Source organism: Quercus robur, chromosome 7 (genome assembly GCF_932294415.1).
Source record: "Quercus robur chromosome 7, dhQueRobu3.1, whole genome shotgun sequence".
NCBI lineage: Eukaryota > Viridiplantae > Streptophyta > Magnoliopsida > Fagales > Fagaceae > Quercus > Quercus robur.
This window is the reverse complement of record NC_065540.1, coordinates 39,187,335-39,209,847: the sequence shown is the minus strand read 5'-3', so window position 1 is coordinate 39,209,847 and position 22,513 is coordinate 39,187,335. Positions and strand designations below refer to the sequence as shown.

Genomic DNA, 22,513 nt, shown 5'->3' with positions numbered 1-22,513 from the left:
TTTTCACTAGGACATTAAGGCAACAAGTTTTGCAAATGATTCTATGTAAGATTGCTTCGGCTGCTACAAGAAAGCAAATCAATTCAACAGATTATTGGCAATTAGCATGATATACAAATTAACTCAGTTTTAGAGCTTTCTTTGAACAGTCTATTTACCAATATCATCTGAATTGAATTTTCACAATTTGCATTTCAAATCCATAACTAAAGCTGAATAGATTCACGGTAGCCCTTTTTTTTTTTAATAATCAGATTCACTGTAACTTAAATTCACAGCATCACAATAATAAATATTCTAGAAATTAGTTTAAGATTGTGTCCTGCTTGCTGCTTGCAATCTTAATACCAAATTGTATTAAGAACTTTTGAGTAACGAGTGATGAAAACTAAGAATTGAATGATGAAAATTGCTAATCCAGACCTGCCCATTTACTTCAAATCCCAATTCAAAATTTCCAGAGAACGTTCCATCCCAGTTCTAGTATATGGGCTCTAAACATTTATCAGAAGAAAAATCACCCAACGCAAAAAGTCTAATAACAGAACAGATAAGAGATAACCCATAAACTGCAAAAATCGATATTCTTAACATCCATTTGGTTGCTGAGAAAATCAAGGCACGGAGAACAAAACCCAAGAGTTAAAATCCAATATTTTTCCGAGACTTTGAGCCTAATAAGCCTCATTTGATTTAGTTGCGCTATTTTCTTTTTCCCCTAAAACTGGGAAAAAAAATAATTTGTTAGAAAGAGGCCATATAAGAAACAGTTGATACAAATAATGAGTCTTACAAATAGAGAGTCTGGGGAATGGTGAGAGAACACAGTGTGGGGTTGGTAAATGTAAAGACAGGTCTATACACTTGAAGTTCAACTTGGAATGAGATTTGTACAAGAAAACCCTAGGATGAATGGTGCAAAATGGTTCCTGGCATTCATTCAGTAGTATGTTGCCTGTTAATGATAGACTATCCACACTATATAGAGTTTGCTAACTAGGGGTAAATGGGAGATTTGCGTGTTTTCTGCAGAAGCCAGATTGGGTAGAAACCATCGGTTTTTGAGAGTTTTCACCAGGACATTAAGGCAACAAGTTTTGCAACTGGATTCTTTCACTGGGGGATCAAGGGAAAAAGGTTTCAAATGAATCTATGTAAGATTGCTTCGGCTGCTACAAGAAAGCAAATCAATTCAACAGATTATTGGCAATTAGCATGCTATACTAATTTATGCAGCTTTACAGCTCTCTCTGAACAATTTACTTACCAACATCATTTAAACTGCATTTTCAGATGTTGTAATTCAAATCCAGAGCATAGGACAAATAGATTCACAGAAACTTAAATTGACAGCAACAGAACCTTACATATTCTAGAAATTGGTTTAATATTTTGTCCAGCTTACAACCAAAATGTCAAATTGTATTTGGTCAAAACGTCTTCAATTAAGCCAAACAATATTAGAGAAATCAAAGTACATAAACAGATAAGCTAATAAAATGGAAAATAAGCTAATACAATCACATAGTAGTTGTAACCCAAATTGGTCAAGAATAGGAAGAAGGGTTGTCCTCACCGAATGGAAGGGGTTGAATTTCACTAGTTTTCATGTCAAACACTCCGACATCACATCCTTCATTTTCATGCCAATTGTCGTCTGTGAAGTAGATTCTTTTACTACTGCTAGATATGGTGATTGTAGGACAGCACCAGGAGTTGCCATCACCAACAAAGACAGCATGATCTTCCAAGCCTCTCCCATTTCTCACTTCTTCCCAAGATGGTGCATCGAAGTTGAACTTGTAGACCGAAAAAGACACGGTCTCGTACCTCCTCTCCAAAGGATAATAATATCCATAACCAAAAACCCCAAAAAGACTTCCAGATAACTCCACCAAATATAGTTTCTGGGGTTCCCATACATCTTCTGGTTGAGGAGAAACAACTTGTACCTCAGCATCTAGTTCAACGCACACCAGTGTGCCATTGTCACAAAGTCCATATATTTGATCATTAAAACATGCAACATCCTTGAATTCGAATTCATCTGGATTGGCAACAAGAACCCACTCATCTTGTCCTCTTCCATTCAAAGCTGCTCCTTCTCCCACTCTCACAAAAGCCAAGCTATTCTTAGGGCCGAAAATTGCCATGACAAGGAAAGATGACTCATGGGAAGGTTGCTTAAAAATAATGAATTTGTGTATAAGGCGAAACCACTCTTCTGTAGCAGCCAGTGTTCGAATTGTGTTTAGTGATGGAAGAATGATCTGTCTTCCTTTGCCAAGGTGTTCAAGGTGAGCATTAGAATTAGGATCCAGTAATACAACCCAACCATATGAAGATCCCCAACAACGTTTTCCTCCGAATGTAGATAGTTCTAATCTATAGCGTTTGCTGTCGCAGAGATTAAAGAAACTTCGCCAATTGGTGTTTAATGTCTTGGAAAGCATAAGCAATGGGAATGGCAATGGGAATGAAGGCCTTGTAATTTCTGGACTGACAGAATTCCATTGTTTGCAAACAGTTAGCAACGATTTAATATCCATAAAATTAGGTACTAGCTTTGCAATTTCACAGATCAGTGCCTATATATTGTCAACCATCAACCTAACCTAATATCTGATTCATGCGTTTATTGGGTTTTAATTTTGATTTGATTTGGACCAAGTTTTTTTTCCTTTTCAGAGCTGGGCTTGTTGGCTGTAAGTAACATGAAGCTATAAAGAAATGTTTAACATTGTTGAGACTTACCTGGCCCAACTCAGGCCCTATAGAACCGGGTAGGGCAGCAAACGGGTTGTATCGGTTTAACCTGACCCGCATAGTTTCGACCGCTCTCATCTGAGATCTCTCCACCCAGCCGCCATAGCGGAAGCGGCTTCGAGCTCCTTGCTCACCATCTCCAGCAGTGATTCTTTGTGCACGGAGATCTCACTTCTCGCCCATCTAAGTGCCTAGATCGGTGATACGTGACGGTTTTGGGCATGAAGGTGATGTGTTAACGGCGGATCTGGGAAGTGAAGGTTTTGAAGCTCGTAGATCCGGTGGATTTCCAGATTCCTGTTGCTATTGTCCTATTGTATTTGCCTCCACAGGCTTCTGTCTTGACTTTCTGCTTTATATACTGCTGGTTCCTTTGCTCTCTCTGACTATCCATCGATCGTGATGGCTTGCCGAAATTAGGGCACATATATGAATATGAGTAGTACATATGAACCAAGAGGATGAAAATAAAGACAGAAGGAAATTTTTTATATTACCTTTTGCTATGAAATTTTCACATCTCATCAGATTGCTCTTCTTTGTTTGGGCAGGGCTGGAGGAAGGAGAAGAAATTAGCTGCCGGCGGAGTTCTCCACGTTCAACTCTGTCTATCAAGTTCGGCCAAAAAAACGTTTGACAAAGAGTTTTTTTTTTTTTTTTTTGCAAGATTTTCTTTTGATGCTATGAAACTGTTCGGTGTTCAAGACCGACCGGAGGGGGCGGAGGGGGGGTGTGGAGATTATCTCCATGAGATTCTCAAAAAAAGAGATACCAGTCCCTCGATGGGTTGGGTTAGGTTAGGTTGATTGTTCGACAATATATAGGCACTGAGGTTGGGTTACTTTTTTATGGATGGGTTGGGTTAAGGGTGGGTTAAGGTTGGGTGTACTGCGTTTGAGAAGACCTTTTTTTTTTGTTTGTTTGTTTGCAAGATTTTCTTTTCATGCTATGAAACTGTTCGGTTCTCAAAAGATGTGCATTAGGTTCTCAAAAAATGTGCATTAGGTACTCAATAAATAGACACTGACGTTGGGTTACTTTTTTATGAATGGGTTGGCTTGGCTTAGGTTGATTGTTGACAATATATAGGCACTGAGGTTGGGTTACTTTTTTATGGATGGGTTGGGTTAAGAGTGGGTTAAGGTTTGGTGTACTGCATTTGAGACTTTTAAAAACAGGTACGGTCAAAGAAGCGGAAAAAAGAGTGATTATCGATTTTATGATCCGAAGGAAGTCTGACTGGTGGTTGAATCGATAATATCATAAATATTTAATTATTAATTTTAAAATTATAAAAATAGTTAATAAAATATAAAAAGATTATTACATATAATTTATATTAAAAAAAAAATATATATATATATATATATAACCTATTTTCAAAAAAATTATGTGAGTTTTTACATCTTACACGTAAGAAATAAAAATAACCAACTATAAATAAACAATAACCAAAAATTATTTTCAAAACATAACATTTAGTTACGTCCTTCTTTTAGGTTTACTTTTTTCCCTCAAAATGGCCTACATATTATGCATTCATTTTAAAGAAAAATTAAGTAAATTTTAAGATTGTTCACTTAAGTAATTATTAAAACCATTGTTTTTTTTTTTTTTTTTTTTTTTATATCATAATTATCATAAAGAAATGTAAAAGGGATGGGGGAAACCTCATTCCACGTGAGTTGCTCACGTTGTCCTGTAAGGAAAAAGTAGAAAAAGTAAAGCTTTAGGCTAAGGAAAATTAAAGTTGTGACTGTTATTGATTCTCAAAAAACAATATAAAAAATGCGTGGCTCTCATTGTGTTATTGACTATTGTGTGCAGTGTGCACACTGAACAAGTAGCAGAGGTAGAGCACGGCACAACACAAATTTTACAAACTGTGCAAACCATTGAAACCACTCTCTCTCTTACAAACTAAGAAGAAGCTCTCATAAGAAAAATGGATCAATTTAATTTCGTGTGTATTGTGGTCCTCCTCTCTCACATCCAAGCAAAGATTTTCAACAATCTCTTCTCTCTATCTGTGAAGATATGTGTGTATCTGTGAAGATTTTCAACCATCTCTTCTTTGCCTCTCTCTTTATGAAGATGTGTGTTTTCAGGCAAGGTTAGGAATTTTGACTGCTCAAGAGGCTAGCTTTGAAGCCTTTGATGCCATGTTCACCAAAGCCTTCAATCATCACAAGTAGACGCGGATCTAAGGAAAAAAAGAAATAGATCTTTGCTGCAAAATGTTTGGTTTCAGATCTTTTTAGTTTGCACCCATTTTGCAGAACTGTTGCAAAACCTGTTCAACCATTTCGGTTCTCGGTTTTTCCGGTTAAACCTACGGTTACCGGTTATTTCCGATTTTTCTTTCATTTCCGATTTTTATGAATAATCGGATCAGATTGGTATTCGGTTCAACCGGTTCAACCGATCGGTCCGATTTTTAAAACTATGGTTTGAGAAGACATTATTTTTTTGTTTGTTTGTTTGCAAGATTTTCTTTTGATGCTATGAAACTGTTCGATTCTCAAAAGGTGTGCATTAGGTTCTCAAAAAATGTGCATTAGGTACTCAATAAATAGGCACTGACGTTGGGTTACTTTTTTATGAATGGGTTAGTTTGGCTTAGGATTCACATCAGGTGCAATACCTACACTTCCCTCACAATTTTTTTTAACTTTTTTTAACTTTAACTTTTTAACTTTTTTTAAATATATTTTATTTAATGACTGAGATTGAAATTTACTTTTTCAATCTTTCAATCTCAGCTATCGATTAGGTATTACAATACCCTAAGTATTGCACTTGATGTGAATCCACTTGGCTTAAGGGTGCTAGTACTACTGATGTTTCGTGCGCCTGCTGCGTTTGTGCTTTTGCTTTTTCTGCTTTCTATTTTTTCTCTTTCTTTTTTTTTTTTTTTATGCGCGCCTGGAACTAACTTTTTTATTGTCTATTATATGTTGTCTATTATCTATTACTATTATTTAAAAAACTTCTCTATTTGGATTCTTCATTTTTTAGTTTAAAAATGTTTCTACACCTTTATGTTTACGTAGAGACAAAACTAAAGAATAATTCCGTAAAAATGCAATTCTAATTCTCATAAAACATTGCCTAAAAAATAGGACAAGTTTCCTGTTAATTGTCGAATTATTTTATCCACTTATAAATTAAATTGTTAAAATAAAAATTATATATATATATAAAAAATAGTTTCTCAAAAAAAAAAAAATATAAAATAAAAACACAGTTTTTTTTTTTTAAATTTTCAGTTTCGGTATCCAAACGAATCCATAGAAAACAAACACAACTTTCTTTTAAGTTAATCCAAAATTGTAGAAATCCAAAACTATAATTATTGTTATCATTATTATTATTATTGAATAGTTTAAAACCTGGTCTTTTGACGCCCGTGACAGTGCCGTGATCACGCCAGTCAAAGTCGGTGGGGAGATCGTTGGTGGGAAGAATAGGAGCCTTCTGAGCATCGGAAGGCAACCGAAGTCCGAAGCCGCTTCAACCCGCGAAAATTTCGCCTGAACTCAGCCGAAGTGAGATCCAAGAACTTCGTGACACCGTGTTCAGCGCTGGGGTCCAGCTTCTGATGAAACTTGGCTCTGCCCAGGTTCGCCTTGAACACACCGAACCTGTTATCGTGCTCCTCTACGCCCCCATAGCTTTTCCCAAACCTCGCCTTGAAGCTCAAGAAGTGGTACTCAACGTGGAGGGGAAGATCGTCATCACCGTCCGATGACACCACTTTCTTGATCAAAAGATCATCATCACCGCCAACCAGGGCGGAGGCAGCATGGGGCCAGGGGGCACTTGCCCCTCCTAACTCTGTAAAAATGCCTTAAAGATAATGCATTGGTTTAAACAGTTTGACACTTTGACCCCTCTAATAAAAATAAAAAAAGTAGCCCCACTCCGACCTTTAAAGAAACAGACCAAAGCCCTAGCCTCTGACATGCCTAAGTCCTAACCTCTTTTTTTTTTTTTTTTTTTTTTTTTTTTTTTTTTTTTTTTTTTTTTTTTTTTTTTTTTTTTTTTTTCCTTAGTATTTATATTGTATACACGTTTATTTTTTTACCTATATCACTATTCACAGCACTTGCCTTTCTTGCTTATCTCATAAATAACTTATCTCATAAATGAATGAGGAAATGTAGTTATTTTTTTTAACTTTTTTTACAATTTCAAAATCTGAATTTTTGTTATAAAATTAAATTTTAAATATTCAGAATGATAGAGAACTAAATGTTGAATTTTATATATTTTAAGAAGTAATCAGACAGTAAGACATATATACAACTTTACAAGTATTTGCTATACTTTTAATATTTTTTCATCCCTCAACTTTGTAAAGAATTTTTTTAATAGTTAAGAGACAAAAATAGGGATGAAATAAGAACTTTTTCCAATAGTTTAGGGATGAAAAACAAACATTTGGTAAATTTTAAGGACATAAATAAAATATTTCCAATAGTTTAGGGACGAAATATGAATTTTTTAATAGTTTAGGGATGAAAAAATGAATTTCTTAAAGTTTATGGATAAAAAATCAAACTTTTGGTAGAGTTTAGGGACCAAAATAGTATTTTATCCAAATTGAAAAATCACTCAAAAAGAACAAATCCCTACACAAAGGACCATGACATCCTTCCCGTATTTAATTTTGATTTTATTGTTGTCGTTATAAAAACAAACTCATCAAGATCTGCACTGCCTATTATGTGGAAGAATAAAGATTTTTATTTTTCATTTTGTCAAACACAACTCCCAAGAACCAGTGTTTAAATTAAAAAAAGTTGACTCGTTTCTCTAACCTAAGGCGGCGCTTAAACCCTAGGGTAGTAGAATAAGTGCCTACTCTCCGAGTGAGGCTGTGGTTCTTTTCTCTGGTTTTGTGACTATTTCGGTACAGGGATTCTCTCTGGAAGTCAGGTATGGACAATCTTTCAGCTTTGTGGGAGACTTTCTCATTGACGGAGTCTGAAGGAAGCATGTACAACGTTGACGATGGGGGTTTGGAAGGGAAGTTCTTGTTGGCGGCAAAGTTTTTTACGGTGAGGGCGCTGAATATAGAGGCAATAGCAAGAACATTCAAACCACTGTGGCACACTAAGAGGGGATTTGAAGTTCGTGATATGGGCGACAACTGAATTTTGTTTATTTTCTCTGAGAAGTCTGACGCGGACAGAGTTCTCGCTGGTGAACCATGGTCTTTTGACAGGTTTTTGGTCGCGCTGAAGAGAATTGGGAGTCAAATGGAGATGAAAGGCTTGGTTTTTGACAGTGCTAACTTCTGGTTACAGGTTCATGATCTTCCTATCAGTAGTTTGAAGTTGAGGGTGGCACAGGACATTGCATCAGTTGCAAGGGAAGTCTTAAACACAGGGGCAGAGGATGAGGTTTATGAAGGAAGCCACTTTTTGCGGGTAAGGGTGAAGATTGATATTACAAAGCCGCTGTGCAGAGGTAGAAAGATAGGATTAAGTACCGGTGAGGAAGGCTGGGTAAGCTTCAAATACGAGTGCTTGCCTAACGTTTGTTATTGGTGCGGGCGTCTTACCCACCATGATAGGGACTGCTCGGTAGGACTGAAAAAGAAGGGTGCGTTGAGGGAGGGTGACAAACAATTTGGCCCTTGGCTGCGAGCAAATACCCCGAACTTGGCCAAGAAAACAGTGATTCGTGTTGCAGGTTATGAAGAGGAGGTAAATGAGGATATTGGGGCTGCTCCAAGTCCGGAATGGGGTAATGATAGAGATGCGGATGAACTGAATATTCTTCACCAGAAGGATGGTAGTGCCCAGTTCCACAGTAATGGAGTTGTGGGGCGGGCAGCTGATTGTGTTGGTATGCATGCTCAGGTTACGGTACCAGGGGATGTGGAAGTTGACAGAAATCCTAAGGTGAGTAGTCCAAATATGAATATGGAACTAGGACAGCAAAGTGGTCCCATTGGTCAGGATTTTCAAGCTCAGTTGGATGATATAGATGCGGAGTTAGAACGTTTTGATGGTGGGGAGAATAATGGGGAGGTTGTTAGGGATAATGGGGTTAGTGATGTGGGAGTTCGAATGGGTGAGATAGAAAGGGTGGTGAAGGATGTGCCTCTACAACCTGTACGAGATAGTGCTTCTTCCACACAAACATTGGAGTTTTGTTCTCTGAAACGTACTAGGGAAGATTCGAGCGAGGAAAGGGATCTTGTGAGAGTTAGTAGAAAGAAACAAGCAATTGTTCATAAAAATCAAACGGTGGAGGCTGATGCTCAGCCCTGCCGACAGCCATGAAAATCTTAGCTTGGAACTGCAGGGGGCTTGGGAACCGGCGTGCAGTTCAAGAGCTTGCCGATATTGTGCAAGCACAAGATCCCATGATTGTGTTTTTATCTGAAACATGGTCATCTAAGGAGCGTATGAAATGGGTTAGAGATCAGATTTTCTTTGATGGTTGTTTTACGGTACCTACGGATGATAGGGGTGGTGGTTTAGCTCTTTTGTGGAAAGCAGGGATTGATGTATGGGTGGATAGTTTTTCGAACTACCACATAGATTCGATTGTGCATGGTGGTTCGGAAAATGCGTGGAGATTGACTGGGTTTTATGGAGAGCTTGATACAGGGTGTCGGATGGAGGGTTGGAATATGTTACGTATGCTTAGTTCTAAACCAAAGCTTCCATGGTGTTGCTTGGGAGATTTTAATGAGTTGCTCGAAGTGCAAGAGAAGAAAGGTGGGGTACCTCGGGCCCACTACTTGATGCAAAATTTTCGTGATGCATTGGACCATTGTGGGTTTGCTGATTTAGGGTTTTCGGGACCGGATTTCACTTGGCATGGTAGGCGAAGAGGAGAGTGGATATGGGAAAGATTGGATAGGGGGGTTGCAAATTATGAGTGGTTGACTCGGTTCCCTACAGGTAGGGTGAAGCATCTGAATTGTTTTACATCAGACCATAGGCCAATTCTTTTATCCTTGGATGCTGCAAATGAGTTACAAAAGTGGCGCAGGAAGCCCTTCCGGTTTGAAGCAATGTGGATTTCAGATCCTGAGTGCAAAGAAGTGGTAAAAAGGGCTTGGGATTGTGCTCCTAATGGTACTCCCATGTTCGTTGCTGCCACAAAAATTAAGAGATGTAAGAAACGTTTGAAGTCTTGGAATAGGGTCCACTTTGGTAACGTAAAACAGCAGATAAAGAAAGCTAAGGACCAGCTGTGGCAAGCTGAAGCAGTTTCGGTCAGAACTGGGGAGTATGAGGAGGTGGTGCGGCTTAAGAAAGAATTGAATATCTTATATGATAAAGAGGAGAAGATGTGGCATCAACGGTCTAGGGTTCAGTGGTTGCAACATGGTGATCAAAATACAAAGTTCTTTCATGGGACTGCTACACAAAGGAAGAGGAAGAATTTCATTAAGGGTTTGCGTGATGGGAATGGGGATTGGCAGGAGGATGAGGGAGTTTTCTCGGCTCTCCTTACTGATTTTTATACTCATCTCTTCACTTCTTCAAATCCACGTGATTTTGACAGGGTTTTGGATGGGGTTGAAGCTGTGGTAACTGAGACTATGAGCGAAGATCTTATGAGACCTTTTACCAGTGAGGAGGTGGGAGTGGCAATTAAGGAAATGGCTCCGCTTAAAGCTCCTGGTCCAGATGGTATGCCGCCCTTGTTTTATCAAACTTATTGGACTGATATAGGCATGGATGTTACTCAGGCTGTTTTATCTTGTCTAAATTCGAGGTCCATTCTCAGGTCTATAAACCATACCTTTATCACTTTGATTCCTAAAGTTCACAATCCTGAAAGAGTTTCGGATTTTAGACCCATAAGTTTGTGCAATGTGATTTATAAGATCATCAGTAAGGTGATTGCCAATCGCCTCAAGCCTTTGCTTAATACCATTATTTCTGAGACCCAGAGTGCCTTCATTGCTGATAGATTGATTACAGATAATATTTTAATTGCTTTTGAATCTTTGCATCATATGAAGAATAGCTGCACAGGGAAGAAAGGTTTTATGGCTATGAAGTTAGATATGAGCAAGGCTTATGATCGGGTAGAATGGGTGTTTCTTGAAAAAATTCTCCTCAAGATGGGATTTCCGCCTGCTTGGGTGGCTTTGATTATGGAATGCATAACCACTGTATCATACTCTATTCTTGTGAACGGTGAACCAAAGGATTTGATTGTTCCTTCTAGAGGTCTAAGACAGGGTGATCCTCTTTCTCCTTATTTGTTCCTCTTTTGTGCCGAGGGTTTGAACGCACTCTTAAGGAATGCTGCATCAAAAGGAGACATACAAGGTTTCTCACTTTGTAGAAATGGGCCTAAACTAACTCATCTTTTCTTTGCAGATGACTGCTTAATTTTTTGCAGGTCTACTTTAGAAGAATGCAATAAAGTTCAAGAGCTATTGGCCTACTATGAGGTAGCTTCGGGGCAAGTGATCAATAAAGAGAAAACCACTCTTTGCTTTAGTAGAAACACAGATGAGGCGACTCAGGAAGCTCTAAAAGTGGCCCTTAATGTCCCTGCTATTAGACATTATGAGAAATATTTAGGCTTACCTTCTTTTGTTGGAAGGAACAGGACGGCATGTTTCACTCAAATCAAAGAAAGGATATGGGGCCGTATGCAAGGATGGAAGGAAAAGTTGTTATCTCAAGCAGGGAGGGAGGTTATGATTAAGGCAGTGGTTCAATCTATCCCAGTCTATTCAATGAATGTGTTCAAGCTCCCGATGGGCCTCTGTAAAGATATTGAAGCCATGATTCGCAAGTTTTGGTGGGGAAGTGGTGATGCGAAGAAAATTCAGTGGGTTAAGTGGAGTTCTTTATGCTCTTCAAAATCAATTGGAGGTATGGGGTTTCGGGATTTCCAAAAGTTTAATAATGCGTTGTTGGCTAAACAAGTGTGGCGCTTTCTTCATCATCGAGAATCCCTTCTTTTCAAAGTGTTTAGTGCTAAATATTTTCCGAATGGGAATATTCTTGAAGCCTCAATTCATCCTAAATGTTCTTATGCTTGGCGGAGTATTTTACAAGCTCGTGGGGTTATTGAGAAAGGGGCAATATGGAGGGTTGGCAATGGCCAATTGATTGATGTGTGGCATCATAGGTGGCTGCCTGATTTGAACCACAGCAAGATCATTTCTCCAAGAGCTAGTTCATCAGTTCAGCGAGTCTGTGACTTATTCCTCCCTGACACTAGAATTTGGGACCCGGGTCGCCTAGCGAGTTGCTTTCTTCCGTGGGAGGCAGATATGGTGCGTAGGATTCAGGTTTGCGAGGATGGGGCTGAAGATACTATGATTTGGCCTCTAACCAATGATGGTGAGTATAGTGTCAGGAGTGCTTACCGGATGTTGGTTTCTGCTGAAGTTTCTCTTATGCCGAGTTCATCAACTTCAGACGAAAATGGTCTGGTTTGGAAGAAGATTTGGAAGATCCAGACACCAAATAAGATACGGCATTTCATTTGGCGCGTTGCAAGGGATTCTTTACCAACAAAACAAAACCTGCTGGCTCGGCACCTCCCAATCAGTCCGGTGTGTGCTGGCTGTGATGACCACACGGAAACAACCTTACACTGTTTATGGCTGTGCGATCAATCTCGCTCGGTCTGGACGTCAATCCCAGAGTTCCGCTCGCTGGTTCAGAAGAAGTGTCGGACTTTCTTTGAATTATTAAGGGAGCTTTTCAGTGGTGGATCAAGTTTCAGGATTGCTTTCTTTGCCACGGTGGCTTGGTGTTTATGGCAACGTCAAAATCGGTTGCGGGAATGACAACCTGTCTGGCCGCTGCATGAGCTGGGTGATCGGGCCAAGGCGTTGGTGATGGAATATGAGGAGGTGAATTGGCGGGAGCAGAGTGTGTCTATTCCACGGCCTAGAGTGCGTTGGTCTCCACCACCTGCAGATTGGTACAAAGCAAACTTTGATGCTGCTTTTTCCAAAGAATCGGGGTCAGCTGCGATTGGTGTTGTGTTTAGAGATCAGGCTGGGCAAGTCATTGCTGCTCTATGCCAGAATTTGGGCCAGGTTCAATCGGTGGATATGGCTGAAGCTTTGGCAGCTCGGAGGGCAGTGATTTTTGCAAGGGAGCTGAGTTTGTTTAATATTATAGTTGAAGGTGATTGTCTCCACGTTATTCAGGCTTTGTAGCGTCCAGATCCTTGTAATCTATTATTTGGGCATATCATTGATGAGACTAAGAGGATGGGCCAGCTGTTGAGAGGCTGTAGGTTTCAGCATGTTAGGCGGGAAGGGAATAGCTTAGCGCATAGTCTAGCTAAAAAAGCAGTTTTAACTGCAGATGTAGAGGTTTGGGTAGAAGCTCTACCTGAGGAGGTGGTTGATGTATTTCAGTCTGATTGCTCCTGAGTTTGTTTGGTTGTTTTTTTCTGTAGTTTGTTTTTTTAATAAAATTTCGCTTACCTTTTTCTCAAAAAAAAAAAAAAGAACCAGTGTTTAAATTTTAAGCTATAGAATGGTTTCAAAAAAAAAAAAAAAAATTTAAGCTATAGAATGAAAACTTTATCCTATTTATGCCGTAATGCAAGGGAAGCATACGTATTTACCGATCACTCTCTTTCTTTATCTTTTCTTTAAATGTGGTACAATTGTAGAATACTATCCAGGATACTACATATTGACCAGCAAAACATTACTGGGTCAGGAATGCCAGAGCAGTTATGGAGTTCAAGTTATGCGGTGTCTATTTGCTTTGCTTGCGTCAATTTGGAGCATGCAATTAGTGGAGAATGCATAGCCAATGTCTGCTACTGCCTTCATTCAAGTAAGTTACTCTACAAGTTAAGGAACTAAAATTGGGGAGCCAATATTGGTAAAAACAAACAACCAATAGATTAACTACAATCTTAAAGACTTCAATTTGACTATTTGGTGCGTTATAGCAGGATTGGGACGTGAATTTAAATTTGGATGATTAAAATCAACTAATAGATTTTGAAATTTTTACTTCACTTTTAATACAACTTTAAATTGAATTTTGTTGTCTTTATCTTTACCATAAAAATATTGAAAGCTTGCTCAAAAGGATTTAGGCATGATAATATTGAGTAATAATAACTAGTACAAATCCATCAAGATATAGAATTCTTGAGAAGCTATGTGAACACAATTCCAAGGAAGAAAAGTTCTAATTTAGCCACAATTTTAATCTATATCTATATATTACTAAAAGCTAAAGCGTAGCGTTTAATGCTGCTACTCTCACGTTGCGCTAAATCAGCTGCCACATCATTCTTTTTTTTCTTTTCTCTTTTAAAATATAATTTGTCCCATAATTTTAAAATGATTTTTACAATTTTTAGCCCTATAAATGCAGCCTACTACTTATTTATTTACTTCCACTATCACCCTATAATAAATTTGTATAATTAATCCAGCCTAACTCTTATTTATTTAGTTCGACTATCAAGCCCAACCCAAAGCCTTTTCAATTCAGTTTTAGGGTTTTGTGTGAGCCTTTTCAGCTTAAAGGGAAAAAAAAAAAAACTACATTGAAGCCTTTCAAGCTTTTGGGTTTTTTTTTTTTTTTTTTTTTTTCAATTTTCTTATAATTGTTTTTAATATATATTTTTTTAAATATTTACACTTTTCCAACCTATCTCTCTCCCTTACCATTTTATCTCCCCACTACTTCTTCAATCTTTCTTCCTCCCTTACCTTTTCGTCTCCCCACTACCCTCCACATTAATATCATTCCTCCTCTTTCCCTTCATCTTTCTTTATTTTTGTCTCTTCTTATTCACATCATCTTACTATAAATTTGTCACTATCTCTTCTATTTTATGCATAGTTTTTCCTCACAAAAAAAAAAAAAAAAGGTTCCCTCTCTCTCTCTCTCTCTATAAATTTTTTGGTGGGTTTTTATTTTTTATTTTTCTTGCATCTCTACTTTAGGTTGATAATTTTTTATATTCTTTAAAACTCTATTTTGGGTTAATGCGATTTAGTTTTGTTTTTTAAATTGTGATTTAGTTTAGTTTTTTAAATTGTTGTTGTTTTTTTTTTTTAATTATTTTTTTTATTCTCTTTGATTGTAAAATGTTATCCTATTGTGTTCTAAAGAATTAAATATAGCATATAAAAATATAATATTATTCTATTATATAGCATAATTTGGATAATTTGGTATTTATTCTGTTATATAGCATGATTTTTTATAGTGCTCAATTTAGATGTTAAACTATGAGACTTTACTAATTTTTGTTTATTTTCTAATTCTTTGTGGTGGACAAAGTACTCTTAATAGTTGTATTAGAAGTACTCTATCATGCCATTTATTTAAAGAAAAGCAAAGGTTAGCCAAACGAAAATAATTGGATAGGTGACAAATTTTAACTTTTGCAATTTTATTTTTATTATTATTATTTTATAACAATGCATGTATAGGAATTTAATTCTTAGATTTTGCTAATAATTTTTTATTTGATAATATGTTTTGGGCGGTTGAAATTATAATTTCTACAAAGAAAATAACCTTAATAGATTATCAAAAACAAAATTTTATCCTAATATTGGTTCAATTAATCATTGTTAAGTTTTATTAATTTTTTTTAGTTTACATTTTTTTTGATGTTTTGGATTGCTCCTATATTACATTTATGATTGTTCCTATAATAAATAAAAATATAATTACGAAATATATAACTCATTATTAGATTAGTTTAAATTGTAAAAAAAAAATTTAATAAAACCACCATAAAAATAATTATCATGCGCAACACGCAGGTTCGCGGCTAGTTTACATTATTCTTACACATTCCCACTCTTTTTGTTTATCGTTGTTCAATTGTGTGAATATTGTAGACAAAGCAGAGAGTTTTATCAAGGAGAAAATTGCAAAACTCAAGAAGAAAGTAGTGCAAAGCTCGAAGCGGGAAATTCCTCAGAATCCTTAACCAGGATATGTATGAATACTTGTGTCAAATTGAAGCATGGATCACTTACAATAAAGGTTAAGGAATCAAGGCTAGGGTAGAGAGACATCATTACACATGAGACTATGATGATTAGTGTTTTACCAAAAAATTAACGTCCATTTAGTTTGATTGTGATTACTTTTATTGCATGATAAGCAAGAAATTAAAGGATGGTGACATCTTTTATAAATCTTGAAAATTTACAGAAGATTCATTTTTTATATATATTTAACAACCAACAATGCAGCCAATGAATGGCGAAAGCTGATGACAATTTGTAAATACTATGTAAATAAGTTACCAAAAATAAGCAAATTCTCAAACATATACAGAGAGTAAAATAAACTTACGATGTTAAAGCACTGACAGCCCTCGTGATGGAATTGAACATGTTATAGTAATTTTGACAACTGAACCTCAAGAATTAAAAAGATAGTGAAAGAAACAGAGTACTCCAAAAAAGTCTGTTTAGACCCCAAGAATTAAGAAACTAAGCAATGTCCTATTGGGTGGAAAGTTGATACATGTCATTGGGTGCCAATTTCCAATTACCTTCATAGTTAAGTTTTCCTATAAGCTATAACACTAGCAGAATATTAGTGTGAATTATATATTCTCCGGTTTATGTGTACTGTATGTACGGATGACCCACTTGAAAATTTGCGTACTTGTATATATTATTATCCAAATGTTTCTTTTTATCTTATACGGAGTAAGAGCATTCACACCAGCTATTTTATAAATGTATAAAATACACATTTTGACTATTTTTACATATTTTGAAGCAAAAAACACACTACATCAGTCCATTTAAAATCATGTAAACCCATCTATAATTTTCAATGAGTTACAATACCCGTGTAAATTTACACGGGCACTGTAGCCCGTTTATCCCTTAAAATAATATTATTTGTACAGTATAATAAAAACCTCATTTTCGCTCTTTTTTTTCTCTCTCCTCTCACTAAGCACACCAACGCCTCTCTCAGGTCTCAGCTTCCCTCTCCCTCTTGAGTTCTTCCTCTCATATTACAGTCCGAATTCTTTTGCTCATTCTCATCACCACAGGAAATAAAATGTGATCGGTTTGGGAGTTTTACAGTTACGTGAGGAGGGTGGATCAATTGACGGACAAAATCTTCTCTATTGACAGACGTTGGGGCTGATTTCTCTAAAAAAGGTATGGGTTTTTCTCATTGAGATTTTAGAGTTTTTTGGTTTCAATCAAGATTCTTGGGAGTTTCTCTAAACTAATTTTTTTGGGGGTTTCTTGTTTCAAATTTTTTCTGGTTTAGGGTTTTTTTTTAGGGATTCTTTGGAGCACACCTGTAGTTATTTTTGGAATTTATTAGCATTTCAGGTTTTGTGTGTATTTATATTTGATTATTTTAGAGTTCAGGGGGATTAAATTTTATGTCTTTTGATATGGATTAGTTTCCCCGTGTGTAGGGAGTGTTTGAAGAATTTGGAGTTTTTAAAATTGTATTAAATTTCTATTTCTCCCCTGTTTTCGGATTGATTGAACAGGGTATATACTTAGTTATAAACTACTTAGTTATATACTTAGCTTTCAGACTATTTTCCCTATGCTGTTTTCCCTGTGCTGATTTGGTGGACTCTCGGGTTGGGCTAGAACTTCAGTTTTGGGTTGAATACTTACCTGGGGACATTATCCCCCTTGCTCCATTTGATGTTCATAGTTTTCTTATGTTTTAATGAGAAAACTATATAAATTATTGTAGCGATAAATTATTGTAAAATTCTCAACGATATAAATTTATTATGTTCGGTTACTTAATTTTGCAAGTAACTTATTCCTCAAAAAGATGCTCAAATTATTTTGTTTCTTGCAACTTGATCTAAAAACTTTATCCGTTACAATCCGTTTCTTACGGGCCAAATCTCCTGAGCAACGGGCAGCTGTGGACTTGGACACCCACTACTTAGAGGTAAAAGATGCTCTCAGTTCTGTCTAGAGTTTTGCTATTTATGTATTTGGATGTTCAACTGGTGAAAAAAACTGTTTTATTTGAACATTTAGTGGAAGATAATCTTGATATTCATTTTACAATTTCTTTGGGATATACTTGAGAAACATATACTGTTTGTTGGCCATGAAAGAATAGCCTAGTATGTCTCTGCCTGTGGAGTAATTTTAATCTAGGACTAATCTTTAATTTTTTATTTTTATTCTAGGACTAATCATATAGGTTGCAAACAGTATAGCTAACTACTTGTCTTTCTGTCTCTCTTTTGCAAGCCAAATTTGATAAAATTAGTCTTTTTTTAGTTCTTCATTTGAGAATAATTTGTGGGAAATCGGTTTAAATTTTGATTTATTTTTGAATTCTGTTGAATACTTATTATTTCTAAGGTTGAATTCCATGTGGGTTTTATCTTGTGTTTGAGGTTTGAGGTTTGATTTTTTGAGGTTTGAGGTTTTAGGTTTTATCTTGTGTTTGAGGTTTGAGGTTTGAGGTTTGAGGTTGAATACTCATTATTTCTATGGTTGAATTCCATGCTCTCAATTCTGTTGTTTTGAGGTTTGATTTTCTTGTGTTTGTACATGAATTGGTCAATGAATTAGACCATAAGGGTGCTTGGTTGTGATTGTGGAATTTGATTAATTCTGTGCAGTTAAATGAATTTTGGTTGTTGTATTGGCTGTGAGTTTCCTTGATTCTGTATTAATATAAGTACAAATGCATATGAGTTTTACTTGAGAGCTGAGAGTTTTGTTGATAATGTTAGTATTTTAGACATGGATGGATCATGTGTCAATGGGGACGGTTGGTGTTTTTTGTGTTTTTAGCGAGTTATACTCTTAAGTCTATGTTAAACAATGCCTTTTCTTTTTTGTTTTTAATTTTGTTGCTTATTAGTGCTGCTTCTAAATTACTTTGGTGTTTGTTAGGTGATGGACTCACAAAATCAAAATCCCTTCTTCCTTGACATTTTACAAGACAATGAACAAGGTTTTGAGTCTTTTGACAGTAGTAATTTGATGTCCACTCCGCATTCAGACGTCAATGTCCATCAATCTCCACCCCAAGTTGAAATGGGACAATCTATACTCCCCATTGCAAAAAAATCAACTACTAAGAGAGGTCAATGAGGAATCAACTTCACCATAGATGAAGACATTAAGCTAGTGTCGGCGTGGCTCAATGTTAGCTTAGATGCTGTGACATCGACGGACCAAAAACACACAACATTTTGGGAGAGAATTCGGTCTACCTTCCACAATGACAAGAAATTTAACCGCACCAAGGATTCTTTAAATAATCGGTGGTCAACAATTCAAAGGGAAACCAACAAGTTTTGTGGATGCTTGGCCCAAATTGAGAACCGGAATGAAAGTAGTAAAACTGAGTATGACAAGGTATTTCAACTCAACATCTAATATGTATTGTACATCAAAACACTTTTAGTTTTATGATTCTCATTATTTTCAATTTTTTACTTTTGTAGATTGAAGATGCAAAAGCTATGTATCAAATTAATTGCAAAAATGCATTTCAATTGGAACATTGTTGGAGAATTTTGAGGAATGAAGCTAAGTGGTTGATTCTAAGAGATAGTTTGAAGGCCCGCACAAGACAACCAGCCACACGACCAGCCACACAATCTTGTCATACCTTTGCAAGCTCAATAAATGTAGATGAAGATAATGATGAGATGAACTCAGGCGAAACCTTGGAGAGACCCATAGGCAAGAAGGCCGAAAAGGAGAAATTAAAGAAAAGAAAGAATTGTGATGACGTGGTCCCAACACTTTCCTCCCAATTGGATGAAATCAAGGAAGAAAAGAGAAGAATGCATGAGGAGAAAAAGGAAAGTATGTGCATTGCATTAGAAGAACGAAGAGAGGCAATGCGCATTGCATCCGAAGAACGAAGAGAGGCAATGCGCATTGCATCCGAAGAACGAAGAGAGGCAATGCGCATTGCATCCGAAGAACGAAGAGAGTTGATTTGTATCAAGGAAGAGAAGAATGAAGTAGAAAAGAGGAAAATGGAAGATGAACTTATGATGAAATATACAAGAACCATGGATCTTGAGTAAAAAGAATATATTCGTCTACGTCATTTGAAAATCTTGGAGAGGTTAAGGTCTAAATATACATCATAATGGAATATTATTATTGACAATATCTAATCAAGTAATTTCTTGTATAGTGCAAAGATACTAGCACATAGTTGACATAGATGATTTGATGTTAGACATCTCTTTTGTAGTATTTACTTGTGCAAGGAACATGATTATTCAATCTCTAATCATGTTAGATATATTTTTTTAGTCTTCACTTGTGCAAGGAAATAGATGCAATGTTGTAAATTTTGTATTGTGCACGAACAATAGTACTTGATTATTCAATTTAATTTGTGATTCTGTTCTTGTCATTCTGTTTTGGGTGAAGCAATGTCTCTGTTGAAGTGGTTGTACTTGTTGATTTTATTGGTTGTAAATGTTATTTGAATGTAAATATGCTATTTTATTGGTTGTTGATTTTATTAGTTGTATATGCTATTTTTCTGCACTTACTCAACAGGTGGCTGTACTTGCATTGTGTCATTTTTCTGCATAATGTTATTTTTCTGCATAATGTTATTTTTCTGCATAATGTTATTGTTTTGCATAATGTTATTTTCTGCTTGGTGTTATTTTTTCTGCATAATGTTATTTTTCTGCACTTTCTTAACAGGTGGCTGTACTTGCATAGTGTTATTTTTTTGCATAATTATTTTTCTGCACTTTCTCAACAGGTGGCTGTACTTGCATAGTGTTATTTTTCTGCATAATTATTTTTCTGCACTTTCTCAACAGGTGGCTGTACTTGCATTGTGTTATTTTTCTGCACTTGCATTGTGTTATTTTTCTGCATAATGTTATTTTTCTGCATAGTGTTATTTTTCTGCACTTTCTCAACAGGTGGCTGTACTTGCATAATGTTATTTTTCTGCATAATGTTATTTTTCTAAATTCTGCAGACATGATTTTCTACATAGTTCTGCATTATTTTTCTGCTGTTAGCAAGGGGTTAAATACCCCTGTTTGAGATAAAGAAAGAAAAATTATTGTTCTGCATAGTTCTACATTATTGTTCTGCTGTGTTTTAAATTATTGAATAACTATAAATTATGAATGGACTTTTATCAAATGAAGTATTAGGTATAGAATGTCAATGTATGGTAGAAAAGGTGTTTGCTTTAGGCTACATATACTGATTTACTAAGCAAATAAGCTTTGTTGAATAGCTACAGTTGTGTTAAAAATGACCAATGATCAGGATAGTGTCTAGTGTAAGTTTACAACTAAACTTGAGTTGGCAAACTTACCTAAGGGTTTGTCAACTTATATACAACCTTTTGTTGTCTCAATTTTTTGGAAACTTAGTAATATTAAACTTAGAAAATTTCAAATTCCAACGAAGGTTCACATTAAATAAAAGTAGTAATGCTTAGAAATTTAGAATTACAAATTCCTACAACTGGCCTTGTAGTTGCCATAGTTGCTCAACGAGATCTGCTTGAAGTTGAGAATGAATTCCTCTATCTCAAATGGAATTATGACGTTCAATGAACTGCATAAGGTTACAAGTGGGATTATGTGACACCGGTTCGAGTCCATTATCGTTGATTTGATCATAATCAAAGTCATTTGCTCCAAGGTAAGTATGTCGCTCATTTTCAACGATCATATTATGCAATATTATACATGCCATCATAATGTCCTTAAGCGTTTCAAGGTGGAAAAAACGTGTAGGCCCACGCACAATTGCAAATCGCACTTGAAGTACTCCAAATGCACGTTCGACATCCTTCCTGATACCCTCTTGTGCGGAAGCAAAATGTTGTCTTTTACGGTCTTGTGGTGCTGGAATTGTTTTGACAAATGTTGCCCATGATAGATATATACCATCTGCAAGATAGTACCCCATCGAATAGTTATTACCATTTATCGAGTAATTAACCGGAGGAGCACGCCCTTCAGCAAGCTCAGAAAATACAGAAGACCGCTCTAGGACATTGATGTCATTGTGAGACCCCAGTAACCCAAAAAATGCATGCCATATCCAAAGGTCATACGACGCCATGATTTCCAAAATTATTGTTGGATCACGTGTATGACCAATATATTGACCTTTCCACTTACTTGGACAATTCTTCCATTTCCAATGCATGCAGTCGATGCTCCCTAGCATTCCTGGAAATCCACGATGTTGGCCAACTGCTAACAACCTTGCAATGTCATTGTTGTTTGGTGACCTCAAGTACTCTTTAGAAAAGATTGAAACTACCGCTTTAACAATTTTTTTTAAGCTTTTTATTGCAGTGGTTTCTCCAATCCTTATGTATTCATCCATGAAATCAGCCGACACTCCATAAGCAAGCATTTTGATTGCAGCGGTCATCTTTTGAAGGGAAGACAACCCGAGTGTGTTAGCCGCATTTCTTTTTTGAACAAAGTATGGTTCAGTAGCTTCAACTCTTGAATGGATACGTAGAAAAAGAGAACAACTCATTTGAAACCTCCTTCGAAATAAATTAGGAGGATACACTGGTGTTTCAGCAAAATAATCATGGAAAAGCCTATCATGACCTTGAAAAGGATTACGCCAGATAAACCTGCGAGGTTGAACAGAACGACGACGTGATGTTGATGCTCTTTCATTCTTTAATTCTTCTATGGCAATAGCTAGAGTAAGTTCCATCTCATCATCATCAGAAGATGAGTCAAATGGAGGCTCATCATTTGGAAAAATAAAATCAATGTCATGATGGAAATCCAT

The 22,513-nt window shown here is 36.4% G+C and overlaps 2 protein-coding genes across 2 annotated transcripts; both read right to left on the bottom strand.

Annotated features, from left to right (window-relative positions):
• Positions 1 to 1,547: 1,547 nt before the first annotated feature.
• Positions 1,548 to 2,826, bottom strand: LOC126691379 (uncharacterized). Its single transcript, XM_050386426.1, has 2 exons — positions 2,755 to 2,826; positions 1,548 to 2,588 (listed from the first exon to the last, which is right to left on the bottom strand). The coding sequence occupies exons 1-2, from the start codon at positions 2,824 to 2,826 to the stop codon at positions 1,548 to 1,550; spliced, it is 1,113 nt and encodes a 370-aa protein (XP_050242383.1).
• Positions 2,827 to 21,277: 18,451 nt separating this feature from the next.
• On the bottom strand, positions 21,278 to 22,513 carry LOC126691378 (uncharacterized). The gene has a single exon (XM_050386424.1). It carries the CDS (start codon positions 22,511 to 22,513, stop codon positions 21,278 to 21,280), a length of 1,236 nt encoding a protein of 411 aa, XP_050242381.1.